The sequence below is a fragment of the Sceloporus occidentalis genome, unplaced genomic scaffold (genome assembly GCF_023333645.1).
Source record: "Sceloporus occidentalis isolate IW3139 unplaced genomic scaffold, rSceOcc1.0.p SCAF_13, whole genome shotgun sequence".
In the NCBI taxonomy this organism is placed as follows: Eukaryota; Metazoa; Chordata; class Lepidosauria; order Squamata; family Phrynosomatidae; genus Sceloporus; species Sceloporus occidentalis.
In genome coordinates this window covers 3,361,893-3,377,153 of record NW_028316993.1, presented here as the reverse complement: position 1 = coordinate 3,377,153, position 15,261 = coordinate 3,361,893, and the positions used below count along the sequence as shown (strand labels likewise).

Below are 15,261 nucleotides of genomic sequence, written 5' to 3'. Positions count from 1 at the left end.
CCTTTCACCTGTCGTCTTGGTCCGTAGAGAGATCTTGTAGCTCCTGTGAGGCTGTAACTGAAAGAAAGAAGTTGGTGGCATGAGCTTTCAGTCTACTTCCTCAGATGCATAACATGTTGTCTTGTTCAGCCAGGTGTCCCCCCCCCCCCCCATCCTATACCTATGCATTCCTTCTTCCTGCCTTGCAGTTCTCCCTGTGGAAAGCAGGGTCTGTGTGTGTCCCAGCCCCCTTCCAGCCATCCCCCATCCCCTCTGCCCTCCCTCCCTGCCCCACAGCTCCCAGCTGCCTCTCCTTCCTCCTCCCAGCCCTGCCAAGCCCCCAAGGCAAAGAAGAGCTTCTCTCTCTCAGTCTCTCTCTCTCTCTCTTTCCCTTGTCAGTTTGGCCTTGCTCCTGCCAGGGGAGGAGGAGGAGGAGGAGGAAGAGGGAGGTGGGTCTCTCTCTCTCTCTCTTTTCCAAGAGTGGGGGACTGGGCTGGGCTCCTCCTGGCTCCATTGCCACCCAGGGCAGCCTCAAAGAAGGATGCTGTGAGTGAAGAGGAAGCCTTCTCTGGCCGGCTCCAGCTTGCTTGCTTCATCCCCCCCCCTCCATCCCCCCCTCGAGCCTCTCGGGTGCTGCTGGGTCCCCACTTTTTCTCTTCCCCCCCTCTAGCCTCCATCATGCCCCCTGGCAGCCCCCAGACCCTATGCCCCAGCCCAGCCCTTTCTTCCCCAGCTCCCCTCCCCAGACCCTGCTGGCTTTAAAAGCTGACCCTCCTCCGAAGTTGGAGCAGCATCTTTCCCCCTTTGCTCCCTACTCCTCTTTCTTTATCCTCCTCCTCCTTCTCTCTCTCTCTCCTCCGTCTCCTCTATCTTTCCTCCTCCTCTTTCTCCCTCCATCTCTCCTCTTTCTCCCTCTCTCTCCTTCTTCTCTATCTATCCATCCATCTCTCTCTCTCTCTCTCCTTCTCTTTTTCTCCCCCTCTCTCATCTCTCTTTCTCTCCTCCTCCTGCTCTTCCCCCTTCCCTCCTTCTCCACCTCTTTGCTGGGGGTGAGCCCTTTCCCCCTTCTTCTTCCCTCTTGGGGTTTGGGGGGGGCAGGGGCTGTCCTTCCTTTCCTGGGATGGAGAGGAGGAGGAGGAGGGCTGGAGAGACTAGAGCCTAAGGTCCAGCGTCCAGGCTCGAGCGGTCCCTGCGCATCCTCCTTGCCTTGCCTTGCCTTGCCTTGCTGCTGCTGGAGGAGGAGGAGGAGGAGGAGGAGGAGGAGGCTGAGCGTGGCGGTGGGTCCCGCCGGGGGGCAGTGCTCCTCCCGGGCATGAAGATGATGGCAGGCGGCGGCGGCTCCCTCCACCAGAACGGCCTCTTCCCTCCGGGGCCCCCGCAGCAGCAGCAACAGCAGCAGCAGAGCCCCCAGCAGCAGCAGCAGCAGCAGCAGCAGAGCGGGCCCTCGGCCCAGCAGCATCAGCACCATCAGCATCAGAGCCAGCAGGCCCCCGCCCAGGCCCCCCACATGGAGGCCGAGCCCCCCGACTCCAGGAAGAGGCCCCTGGAGACCCCCACCGAAGCCAGTAGCACCAAGAGGAGCAACACCGGAGGTGGGTCAGCCGAGGGAAGGAAGGAAGGAAGGAAGGAAGGAAGGAAGGAAGGAAGGAAGGAAGGAAGGAAGGAAGGCAGGCAGGCAGGCAGGCAGGCAGGCTTCTCTGGGGAAAGGCTAGCTAGGCAGATGCTGGACAAGGACATCTTTTGGGGTGTGGAGGAAGACAGACTGGACCAAGGGTTGGAGGGGATGCTGGAAAGCGGCATTGTCTTTGGGGGGATGTGAAGGAAGGCAGGGATGGAGAAAGGTTGGGGGGGATGCTGGGAAGTGGCATTATTCTCATGGGGGGGATCTGGAGAAAGGCTATAGTGGAAGGAAGACAGTGGAGCAAGGCTTATATGGGGGATGCTGGAAAGTGATGCTTTCTTTGTGGGGAGCACCTGGAGAAAGGTGATAGGGTGATGGGAAGTGATTTTGGGAGGGGGAAGATCTGGAGAAAGGCTAGGAGGGTCCTGGAAAGTGATGGTTTTTGGGGTGTGGAGGAAGACAGACCGACTGGAACAAGGTTATGAGGGATGTTGGAATGGCATTGTTTTCTTTGGGGGGATGTGAAGGAAGGCAGGAATGGAGGATGCTGGAAAGTAATGTTTTGGGAGAGATCTGGAGAAAGGCTAGGTAGATGCTGGACAGGGATTTTTGGGGGTGTATAGAGGAAGACAGACTGGAACAAGGTTATGATGGATGCTGGAAAGTGGTATTTTTAGGGTGTGTGGAGGAAGACAAGCATGGAAGAAGGTTATGGTGGGTGTTGGGAAATGATTGGGGGGATCTGGAGAAAGGCTATGGCAGATTTATTTCTTTATTTTATTTCTACCTCGTCTTTCTCCCCAAAAGGGACCCAAGGCGGCTTGCAATACAAAAACACATTAAAACAACATTTTAGAAAACAATTAAAATAACCTCATTAAACACTCAAAAATCAAAATGTGAAACATACAAAAGTTAAAACATAATCCAAACCAACCCTCTCCCCCAAAGAAAACCAGGCTTGCTTGATTTTAAAAAAGCTTTCTTGAATAGAAATGTTTTTGCTTGCCAGCGAAAGGCCAGTGGAAGGTGGAGGGTGGTATTTTGAGGGTTGTGGAGGAAGAAGGGGACTGGAGGAAGGTTATGGAGGATGCTGGAAAGTGACATGTTCTTTGTGGAGGAAGACAGGGGTTGAGGAAGTTGAGGGTGGATGGGGTTTGAGCCCTGGAGGAAGGCTATTCTGGGATATGGGGGAGAAGGCACCGAAATCTCACCCTCCTTGAGATGATCATTTCCCCCAAATGCTTTCTTTGCAAGATGGAGATTTTATTTTGATTTTTTGGAGGGTGGATAGACAAAGAGGGCCATCTGGCCCTTCTAAATGGATCTCCCCATTTTAGAGGCCTACTCTTTGGATCTCCCCATCCCCACCCCGAAATCTGCCCTACAAATCCATCCCCCACCCCCTGGGCATTTGTATTTCTTTACCCGCCCTCCCATAAATATTCTCTTCAACTCCATCCCTGCCCTCCATCTGTGCGCCCACCTGAGCCTGTTCTCTCCACCTCTGCACCAAAAACCTCCAAGCCCTCCATATGGGCACCCTATATCTCGCCTGCCTCCATCTGGCCCTTCTTTCATTATTACCTTATTACCATCTCTCTCTTTCTGTGTCTAGTTTTCTTTTATTCCCATTCCTCAATTGCTTCCTTCATCAAATTTTTCTCGGGGACCTAGAGCCTACAAATCTGCTCTCCATCCTTATCCCTACCTCCCTAAACAATAGGGGCTTTAACCCAACCTCTGTTGTGTAGGATTCAAGGGACAGGGTGCCATTTTTTCTGATTCAGCCCCATAAAGTTTTTGTTTCAAATTTAATACCCCCCCCAGTGAATTTCTTCTGTACCTTCCCTCCTACAAACTGTCATGAGTATTGGTCAGCCTGGTTTCCAGTCCCCCTCCCTCACCATATCCAGGGGATCCTATACACCATTTTATTTCCCCTTGACTTGTAAAGAGGAGTGTAGGAAATGTAACAGTCCTCCCCCCCCCCCCCCATCTTCAAGCTCTTCTATTTCTCTCCCTGCAAAGATTTTCCCAGTCTATATGCAGCCGGTTCTGTCAAAATGGAGTCTGTTAGAATAACTATATGCTTGCAAGGGAAAAGGCGAAGGGGGTGGAGAATTATTCCACCCCCCCATAGACACACAGGCTATGGAAAACCTGTCAGCCCCCTAACCCCCACCCCACCCCGCCTTCCCATCTGTCTAAGGAAGTCAAGACGGGAAGGATGTGAAATTTTGAACTCAAAAGAGGATGCCAGAGAACTGGGATGTTGAAAAGGGCCATTTTATGAATCCAGGGATTAGTAAGAGATGATGGGGGGCGGGAGGGAGAGAAATATTACCAACCAAATGCAGGGCTGAAGGCAAATGCTTAAGCATTTCCAAGGTGGTGGATTTTGCAAAAGAAGCATTAAAAATGCACCATTGCTGTTTCTTGCAGTTGTCACTTAGGCGGCATAAAAATAGGTATTTGTCAAATGCCACGTTCTGTCTCTCTTGTGTCTCTCCTTTTGTGAAAAGAGCAGATTTTGCTTCTTTCAGTGCCTTTGAACCAACAGTCATAGCTGTCTATCGCTATTTACTTTCCTGCCTGACCAGTTGTAATAATCTTTATTATTTAGTAGCAGTAGTGGTAGTAATTGAATGTGTTTCTGTTTCATTGCTTGGAATGATGAGAGTATATGGACACACATGAGCAAGCTCTCCCTTTCTTTCTCTCTTTTTCTTACACACACACACACTTTACACACTCACCCTCCAGATGTAATTAACATTTTGAGATGCATTTGGAGTGTCAGCATTAGAGGCAAGAAGCAATAAATACTGCAAGTCTGAAACAACCCTGGGTCCCTCTGGGGAAATCTCCCTCCTATAGGACAAGCCTTTCTGATGGCACTAATGGAGCGATGGGCAAGAAATAAAAATGGAGTTGGAGGATGAGGTTACCCCAAAATGTGTTTCTGTGATTTGGGGTGAAGAAAATAAGGCAGGGGCAGGACCGGCGAGCGTGAAGGAGGCGAGAAAGATCTGGAAATATATATTCTAAGCATGTCTTAGGAGGCTGGCTTGGCTGCATTGGAGGAGATGGCAGGGAGATCTGGTGGGTGTTGCTGCAAGATACAAGCAAGAATATTGACCAGAATACTGCATGTGTGCATGCATGTATTGACCAGAATATTGCCGAATATTGTCCAGAATATGGCGTGTGTGTGTGTGTGTGTGTGTGTGTGTGTGTATATATATGGATGCACACATGCACATATGATAAATGTGTTGTGCCTGCCTGCTTTGGCTGGTCAATAAGTCTACCTTGTTTTGTTCCTGGGTTGTTTTCTTCCAAAGCGATGACAGGTTGGGGTTGAGGAGGATTGGCCGGTTGGGCTGATTCCAGTGATGGATTTGGGGGAGGGAAAAGGGGAAGCATTGATGGTGCTGCGGGGTAGGGGGGTGGAAGAGGGAGAAGGAGTGTGACGGAGATGGAGGGGGACGCATTAGTGGTACCTACTAGTGTGCGTTGCCAAAGGACACCGATGGCAGACAGAATGCACACAAGCGAGAGCCATGCAGGCCTCATGGCCCAGCTGGGAGGTTAGTGCGTGCGGTGGCTGAGGAGCATCATCATCTGTGTGTGTGTGTGTGTGTGTGTGTGCATGTGTGTGTCTGCCATCCGTCTGTCTGTCTTTGTGTCATCCCTCATGGGTGGGTGAAGGTCAAATGGGGTGGGACGTTTTCTGCTTGAGAAGGGGAGGGTGAATTTCAGGGGATTGGAGACATTCTGCCCCTGGCCTGGACTAGCAATGGTGGGACCCAAAATTCGAGGTTGCGTATATGATCTGATTCATTCAGACTCTTTGGCAGCAAAGGTGCAGATTGTTTTGCCAGGCCTGGTGGGTCCCTTGGGGACTTCCACCACTGAGACCAGGACGTCCCCTTTGAGCTCTAGGAGTGAAACCCAGGCCTTCCCAGCAGTGGGAAGAGCCGACGTCACCAGAAGGAGTGGTAGTGATGGTGGTGGCGGTGGTGGCCAGAGGAAGATAAAGACCTTCGCTGTCTCAGTGACTGTCGGCTTTGTAGCACAGTCGAAGGGATCTCCATCTCTGGGCAGCCAGGGGTGAAGGAGGACCTCTGGGTTGGAGCTGCAGAGTGTGCGTTGTGAGAGCTAGTGATGACATGCAGAAAGAAATGCACAGCAAGGACACACACACACACACACACATATACACAGAGGATTGTAAACTGAGGTTTCCAGCCCCATCATTCTTGCAGCCTTAAGATGACCCGGCCCAGAAGGCAAGGTTAGCACTGGGAGTCTTGAGTTCAGCTCCTGACATCTCTCCATGACCTTGGAGGAGTCATTGCTTTCCTGATTTTGTGTGGTGTTTTTAAAAACAAGAAGAAGCTCTCCTGTGTGAGTGTTGAGGAAAATGGGTTTCCTTTACCATAGCCTCCCTTTTGCTGGAATGCGGGCATGCCGCCTCCTTTCCCAAAATGGCTGCAAAAGCGACTCTTTTCCCATCCTGAGCTTGTTTAACAGCGGTGGGGGAAACCAGGCCCATTGCAGACCACTTTCACAGCAAAAGGGTTTTTTTGTTCTGCTCAAGATGGGTTTGGGGTGAGTTGAGAGAGAAATGGGAGAGAATAAAACCTATTGCAGGTTTATGAGCACAGGAGAAAGCTTGCCTCGTGAAAGAGAGAAGAATGTGCTAGGTGAGTTAGACACCTGTGTGAGTTGGGAAGCAAGGTGTGGAAACCAGTCAAAACATTGGTCTTTCCGTCTGTTCCTCCTCTTCCTATACCAGGATCCATGTGGCCAAGCAACATCAGAGTTCTGTCAAGATGGAAGAGGTTATTAAAGAAGAACAGACATGCTAAGAGAGGCTGCTGCAGTTTGCTTTTACCTGGGCCCACTCGGAAGGGCAAGATTCCTCCCACTCTTCTCCTCTCCTTACTGATGGGTTAATAGAGTGCAAACTATTTTTGCACTTTCAACTCTTTTGCAGCAACCGAGGACAAAGGGGGAAAGTGGGAGGAGGAGAGAGAAATTGTGACATTTTAAAAGCAGCTGAAAAAGTGGGTGACAGAGGATTAACCAGGTCTACCCCTGCCAAATCGGGACAGTTGGAGAACATGCAAAACACAGACCCTGGCATAAAACAACAACAGCCCCTCAAATGATCAAAACCCAAATAAAATGAGCATTCTAGCAGCTCTGTGGGAGTGACCTAGTGTTTTGTAATGAGGTGCGATACCAGTTATGTGATGGCTTTTTGCTGACATTGTGGGAATGATGGCTTGCGGTCAAGTGGGTGTGATCAGTGCAGTGAGTCCCCAATTTTGAAATCTTTTTGAGGCTGAGGTAGCTGACTAGTAGTTGTGGAGAGAAACCCAAAGATATGTAGGCAAGATATTGGGAAGGTGGTAGAGAAGTTCCACTCTCAGGCTGCTGAACACTTGTTCACAACTTTGGAAAATAAACTTTTGACGGCTCCCAGAATTCTGTGGCCAGCATGACCATTCTGGGATCCAAAAAAAGTAATTTTATTCCGAGCTCTGCTTCTGCTGTTATGGAGTATTGGGGTCTCTTGAAGTGAGGGCCTCCATATGAAGAAGGAGAACGAGGAAAACTTTTTTCTGTGGTCTTCTGGAAATGGGCATATTCCACCAACTGCACCCTTAATTGAGTGCAAACTCATTTTGCATTTTGAACTCAATTTGCACCAATTGAAGTAAGTGAAGGAGAAAGGAGGAAAGACAGAGAGACTGGGACATTTTTAAAGCAGTTGAGAAAGTGGGATGATAGAGGATTAACTGGCATTGGCCCTATCAAAGCAGGACAGTTGGTTGTGTGGTTGCCCTATAAACTAACCATCCCTTAGTTTAGCTCCTAAACCAATTTTGGAGAAACTGGTGTGAATGACTGAAATAGCCCCCAGGTCCTTCTTAGTTGCCCACCCTGGCTCTAGATCAGTGGTCTCCAAATTTTGGTCCTCCAGGTGTTTTGGACTTCATCTCCCAGAATTCTTGACTGTTGGCCAAGCTGTCTGGGACTTCTAGAAGCTGAAGTCCCAAACACCTGGAGAAGCACAGTTTGGAAACTACTACTATAGATAGTCTGCCTGTCTGTTCTTTTTCCTCTCTGCTTTGAGCAGTTTTTCCTTTTCCAACTGATGTGGAATGGACCTCATCAGGACTTGAAGACACCTTTGTGGACAGTCCCTTGGCCTGTTTGTATGGTCCCTGGCATCACTAATATAGGGAGAGAGAATGGCAAAGTTCTTAATGTATGCATGAACAAATGTTTCCGAAAAGAGCGGAATAGGAAGACCTTTCTGTGGGTCCATCTTGCAACCTCTGTGGGAGATGGCATCTGGTTCTCATCATTTGATGCATTTTACCAGGGCATCAAGAAGCAAAGCATCCTGGGAGGGTGCACTGCCATACTGCATGGTGGGATGCCATAGAGATTACACACAAGCAAAATGCCCTGTAAGCATCAGATTAAGGGTCCATCTAGTCTGCAGGAATCATGCAACCTTTCAGATGTTGGTGGAGTGCAAGTCCTAACCCTCCTTATCATTGACTAGGCTGGCTATGGCTGCTGGGAGTTGCAATCATAGAACATCTGGAGGACCACATGATTTCCACCCCCTGATTTAGTCCAGCGTTCCATTTCTAGCACTGGTGACCAGAACATGAGCCAAATGTTTCTGGGAAGCCTACAACCAGGACACAAATGGCTCTTTCACACCACACTATTACAGTATTGTGATTCCACTTTAATTTCCATAGTTCCATTTTATGAAATCCTGGGGTCTGCAGTTTAGTGAGGCCCTGGAGCTCTCTTTCTCACAATTCTAAATGCCTTTCCCTAAACTAAAGATCCCAGGTTTCCATAGGATGGAACAATGGCAGTGTCCAAGTGGAATTGTAGCACTAAAATTGTGCAGTGCGAAAGGGCCTAAATGCTGCTGCCTTCTCCTGTCTTTGCCCCAGTGCTTTCTGTTCAGAAGCAGATTGCAAGATTTTGTTCCTCTTCTTTCCAATTTTATACTGGGTTAAAATAAACCAACCTAGGAAGCCAGTATAAAAGCTCTCTGATTGTACCCAGGAGTTGGCAGAAATATTCTGAGATAAATAAACAAAATTGTATGGGTCTCTACAATAAAATAAGGGGGGAAAAACCAGGAACCAAATCAGAGACTTTCTGGTCTTCCACCCTTTGTCTATTTACACACACACACACATATTGCCACAACCAAGCAAGGTACTGGTAGTCAGCTTTACCATGTGTTGCATTTCTTCCCTTCAGGTACCTTCTCAATTTCTTCCTCCAACTCAAAATCATGACCAGAGTTTTTATCACAGTCTCTGCCTGTATTATACTACTTTGGGCACATTTGTTTTTCTACATCAGGGGTAGGTAACTGGAAGGCTAGGGAGCTTAGCCCCCCAGAAGACCTTGGAGGGCTGCACCTTCTACCCCACCCACCCCCTTAACCTCCTCCCCCCAAAACACCATCATCTTCACCATCATCTTCATCATCTTCATCAATTTTTGGCCAAGAAATGACTTAAACACTGTCTAGGGTCCATTCTCATCATGTTTTTGTTCCTTCCTGGCCTCCCTAGAGGGAATGGTGGGTCATTTTGGGACAAACAATATTTTTACTTTCTCTCTCTCTCTCTCTCTCTCTCTCTCTCTCTGCAAAGTTTTATTTTGACTCCTTGGGGTCTCCAAATGTGGTGGAAGTGCCTCCACACCCCCTAGAGATCATTTTGGCCCTGAGGACCATTGAAACAGTTAACTGAAATCAAACAATTTTTGCCCTCTGAGATCAGCTTGCAGCAACTGAACTAAGCTGAGGCCAAAGGGGGATAGAAGGAGAGAGAAACCGGGGCATTTTAATAGCAGCTGGGAACGTGGGATGGCAGAGGATTAACTGGGACTGTCCCTGCCAAACTGGGGTAGTTGGAGGGTGTGCAGTTTGCCATGTCGATCATGCCAACAGATAGAAGTGGCGCGGTGGAAGGGGCAAAGAGGTTATAATTCTTGGCTCATTGTTGATCTCAGGATTTGTCCTTTGAGATCAGAGCTTTTGCAGCTGTTTGCAGATGTTCTGTCTGGGGGAAGGGGGGGGGAGGCTGATAATCGTTTTAGCTTAGACATAACCAGTCTTGTTCCAAACAATTCTACACACATCCCAGACTACGTGAGCAGCATCACCCGATTTCTGCAGCTGGTGCGGCTGAGGCTAATCGGCCATCGGATCTGATCCGGGGATGGTGAAGACTAGGGCTTGAACCTGACCTACTTTTGCACACTAAAGAGCGACAGCGATGGTTCAGGGGCTAGAAGAAAACTTTACAAGTATTGTGTGTGCTGGTCACTTGCCTTTCCCACCTTACTTGCCCATTGACTGCAGTGCATTGTCATGGGCAGTATTTGTATCATGCACTCTGCTCTAGAAAGTTATTGTTTTTGACCATAAATCCAGAGCTTTCCTCCCCTGCCAGCTTTCCAAACAATAACTTTTCTTAGCCCTGCTTTTCTCTGTCTTGTGTTATCTTCCTTATGCCTCTTCCCATCCTTCAGGTCATCAGTTTAAAAGCAGGCAGGTTTGGGCAAAGAGTCTGGAACCATGGAAAAGAGTTATTATTTAGAAAAGAACCACAGAGCTGGAAGGGATCCTAAGGTAATTTAGTCCAAACCCCAGCCATTCAGGAATACACACCTAAAACAAGTCTGGAAGGTGACGATCCAACTTCTGCCTACCTTCGGAAGCGGTCCATTTCACTGTCAAACAGCTTTTACTACCAGGAAGTGATACTTGATATCTTCCTAGAGAAAGTATGTAGAGAGATTTTGTTGCACCTTTGAAACTAACTGAAAGAAAGATTGGCAGCATGAGCGTCTTTCGTAGACTTAAGTCTACTTCCTCAGATACATTTGGTCTTTCAAGTTTCTTAGAGGCTGATGGATTTCCACTCCATTCGGCTAAATTTGGTGCTTTGCATAGTGGTAGAATTCAAAGATACAGCTGCGTTAGTTTGTGGAATCAGTATGCAGAGAGCTCTTGGAGCACCTTTGAGACTAAATGAAAGAAGCTGGCAACATGAGCTTTCATAGACTTAAGTCTACTTCCGCCAATGCATTTAGATTGTAGACTTAAGTCTAGGAACTAAGCCTTTGAGTTGACCTCCACTCATGATGGCCCTGTGAATGAGGGACCTCAAAGTCACCATATCCTCAGCTATCCTGCTCAGCTCTTGCAGACTCATAGCCATGGCATCTCTGGTTGAATCTATCCATCTGGAATGTGGTCTTCCTCTTTTCTTATTACCTTCCACTTTCCCAAGCATTGTAGTCAGTTCTAGTTTCTAGTGAGTCATGTCTTTGCAGGATATGGCCAAAATACGACAACAGTTTAGTCATCGCTCTTCCACAGAGAGTTGAGCCTAAAATCTTATTTTAAAACAACAATTAAAAACAGTAAAGCACCATTTTAAAAAAAGCCCTTCTCTTTTTAAAAATCAGTTCCCGAAAGCTTGCTGGAAAAGGAAGGTCTTAACCTGCTGCCAAAAAGACAACAGAAAAGGAGCCACCTTATTTTTCCTATGGAGAGAGTTCCAAAGTGTGGGAGCAGCCACCAAGAAGGCTTTTCGTCTCATGTTCCCGCAAACTGTGCTTGTGAAAGTAGAGAGAAAAATAACTTTTTGCAAGCCCTCCTCTATTTTGCTGGGCATAGGATTTCCTGTAATTTTGCATAAACTGGGATGGATTTTGTACAGTTTTTAATTAATTTGGAAAGCACATAAATTGCTTAAAAGACCTCTCCCTCTCCCCAGTTTAATTTTTGTGTGGGCTCCTTCATATTTAGTCTGCTGCCACTAAAGGTTTTTACATTTTGACAAATGTTTCTAGTTAAGTTTTAATACCCTGTGCACCTAAGTAACAGTAAGATGTTTGGTCATGAACCTGTAGCGATTCCCAAATTCTGGCCTTCCAGATGTTTTGAACTTCAGCTTCCAGAATCCCAGGCCATTGGACAAGATGGCTGAGGTTTCTGGGAGCTGAAGTCCAAAACATCTGGCACCTGATCCAGTCTAGAAAAGAACTGAAAATCTGTGCTTGAAGGATACAACAAGGCTTACTGATCTACCTGGAGAAACAGCTGCATCTCCACCTCAGAATTAATGCAGTTTGACAGCGCTTTAATTTCTCGTGGTTCGATGCTATGGAGTTGTAGGGTTTGTAGTTTTGTGGACTACTTCTCTCTCAGAGAGCTCTCTACAAATCCCAGGATTCCATAGCAAGGAGCCATGACAGTTAAAGTGGTGTCAAACTGCAAGTCTACAAAAGCTTATGCCTCAATTTCTTTTGCACAGTTAGTCTCAAAGGTGCTACAAGATCCTTTTGCACACTGATATTCCAAATTAACACAGCTATGTCTCTGAATTTTCTCCCAACAGCAGGATTAGTGTTGCAGTTACAATTTTAAACAAGTAACTTGTTTCTGGACTTTTCATCATCAAAGGTAACTGGTTACGCTTTAGTTGCAAAGACCTCTGAATGCTACAAGCTGCTGACCTGTGCTACAAAGCATGCTTCCTTCTGATCCACAATCCATCTTCTTGTCACTTTGACAGCTGCAATACATCATAAGGAAGCCGCACAATTCACTGAACCTGACAAAGGTACTTTTTATGGAATACACAACTCCCAAATTCCCCCTTGCCAGCATGGCCAGTGAGGAAGAAAAAGGAACCCTTCCACGCTCTGTGCATGGCACAAACCAAGTCTTGAACCATGTGATATTCCTTCTCCAACATTTAGTGAGACCACAACCCAGAAACACAACAGTATCTTAAAATTAGGTTACAAAGGAAGGGGAATGAAATGATCCCTTGCTAAGTTACAGCTATGATATAATATAATATATTATTATGATTATTATTAAACTTTATTTATAATGCGCTGTAAGTTTACACAGTGCTGTACATAAAATAGAATAAAATAAAATGGACCTGCAAGTGGCCTACATTCTAGAAAATAGAATATAAAATATAATATAATATAAAGTTGTATTATTGGATTAAAAAAAACAATTATAAGCTACTCGTTGTTTTGTAACTCTTCTTTCCAATTCCTGGGAGAATATCTGTACCACTTTTCTATGTTTTTAATTGTACTTTTAATATTGTGAGCCACTCTGGATCCCCGTTCTGGGAAAAGAGCCGGATACAAATACTAATACTAATACTACTAATAATACTTGTGTGCGTATTCACAACCTTGACCTGGTATTATTGGCTGCTCTGTTTTTCCCATCTGTAAAATCGGTTTTGAGGGCCTGCGTGGTGTACTGGTTTGAACGTTGGACTAGGACACTTAGAGATCAGGGTTTGAATCCTGACTTGGCCATGGAAACCTACTGGGTGACCTTGGGTGAGTCACACACTCTCAGCCTCAGAGGAAGGCAATGGAAAAACCCCTCTGATGAAATGTGCCAAGAAAACCCTACGACAGGTTTGCCTTAGGGTCGCCATAAGTCAAAAGCAACTTCAAGGCACACAGCAACAGCAGCAAAATGGGTTTTATAAGGTTCTTCTGGACAGACCTGAGCTTGTTGATACTTACATCCTTAAAAGTGATGGGAGCTGTCTTGGGAACCCTAGCAGTCCAAAAACGATCCAAAGCTACAGTCTTGAACACAACATCTCTTTAATTTGAGCCTACATCAGGCTTCAGCCCCATGCTTGTGAAAAGTATTAGCTTTCTGCTAAAAATACTAGCTTTTCGTCCCTCCCTGTGATCAGCCTGATTCTTCCCTGTCCCAGGCTGATAAAACTGGGTCAGGTATTCTGAGCTTCTGATTCATAAAGACTTGAGTTCTAAAGGCGGGTTAAAAGCAGAAGAAGAAAGGCAATGCCATAGATGAAAAGTGGTACATGTGTGGCCGAGGAGCATCAGAGTGTGGCCAAGGTGGCAAAGGTTTTTAATGAGGAAGAGCGCCCAAGTCGGGAGAGGTTGCAGCAGTTTGCTTTTGGAAAGGGCAAGGTTCTGCCATCTGCAACTGAAGGAAGCTAAAGACAGTGGGGAAAAGCATTGAGACATTTTAAAAGCAACTGGAAATGTGGGATGGCAAAGGATTAATTGGGACTGTCTCTGCCAAACCAGGACAGGTAGAGGGTTTGCATTGTAAGCCCCGTCTCAGGAAGATCTAACATAGGAAACAGCACAAGATATATTGAAGATAAACACAAAAATGGAACCAGAACTATTTTTATTAAATATAATAAAGGAAAAAGAATGTAGAAAACATCTGGAAATAATCCTATATATGATAACTATGGCAAGAATGGTATTTGCAAGACAATGGAGGAACTCAAGAGATACCTTCCATAGGTGACTGGCTACTGAGAACATTAGACATAATGCAACTGGATAGACTATGTACTTAAAAGATAAGATAATCACAGAGAGGGAAGATATTTGGGAGCTGTTTGTGAGATATTGTAAAAGAAGATAGTCATAGATAAAACAAATACAGAGAGGCCACTGGCTTTTAACCATGATAGTTATAAACCTCCCATGTCCAGGAGCAGTATACCTCTTTGAGCAAGGGATGCAGGGATGGCCTTCATGTCTGTACTTGGTTTGAACCATGGACAGGGGCTGCTATAGGTAGGGGAATGACTCTCTCTGAATGGAAAGAGGCCATGAGAGTGAATGGAGCCAAGGGCAGAGAGATGGGAAAGAGGGACAGCAGGTTGCACATTGCTGATCAGCTTGGACTCCATCGCAGCCTTCTAATGACTTAACTGGTTTAATCCACCCAAGAGGGAATTCTTTTAAGTGGATTTGGGCAGAAGATCCTCCAGCTTAGAGAAATTATGGCAGGAAGCTCGCCAAGGCGTTGGGACCAAATGGAAGGCAGAGGTGCGCCAAAAATGGAGGATGTTGACACCGTCCCTCCATTTTCCTTTTAGTAAGGTCACTGATTTTCCCTTATTTTAAGAGATGCAACAAAGGCTGTAACCACCTAGAACTCAATCTGCCAGCTATTTCCCATTGCATTAATACATATCCTCCAACTGTCCTGGTTTGGCAGGAACAATGCCAATTAATTCTCTGTCATTCTGCTTTTTCAGTTGCTTGAAAAATGTCTCAGTTTCTCTGCCCTCCTTTTGTCCTCAGCTTACGTCCATTGCTGCAAACTAAATTAAAAGCATAAAATTAGTTTGTCCTCAGTTAGCTCAACAAGGAGGAAAGGAGAGAGGCAGAATCTCACCCTTCCCAGTCATCTCTGGCAAAAGCAAACTGCGGCAGCCTCTTCTAGCTTGTATCATCTTCCCCATTAATAACTTTTGCCATCTTAGTCATATTCTGATGTTACATCTGTAATATGTTGGGGGGTACAGTAATATAATTTAGAACAAAATTAATTGGGGCTTTTTCATGGTTTCTGTTGTGATCAAAAGTGCACCATGATGATGCCAACTTAACAGGAGCAAAGTCCATTAAATACAGTGATTCCCTCCTTAGCCACAGATTCAATTATCATGGCTTGGAAATATTTTAATAAATAAATTCCCAAAGCGAACCATGATTTTGCCATTTTATATAAGGGACACCATTTTACTATACCATTGTAT

At 46.3% G+C, this 15,261-nt stretch overlaps 1 protein-coding gene across 2 annotated transcripts in view; it reads left to right on the top strand.

Annotated features, from left to right (window-relative positions):
• Window positions 1–1,232: 1,232 nt before the first annotated feature.
• NOVA2 (NOVA alternative splicing regulator 2) overlaps window positions 1,233–15,261 on the top strand; it is a 40,457-nt gene continuing 26,428 nt past the window's right edge. Inside the window, exon 1 of one of the 2 annotated variants that reach the window (XM_089478164.1) lies at window positions 1,233–1,571. In XM_089478164.1, coding sequence (XP_089334290.1) covers window positions 1,292–1,571 — 280 coding nt within the window. In that variant the 5' untranslated portion in view covers window positions 1,233–1,291. Of the gene's footprint in view, window positions 1,572–5,088; window positions 5,194–15,261 lie in introns of those variants that run through there. The other variant, XM_089478165.1, reaches the window with a different exon arrangement.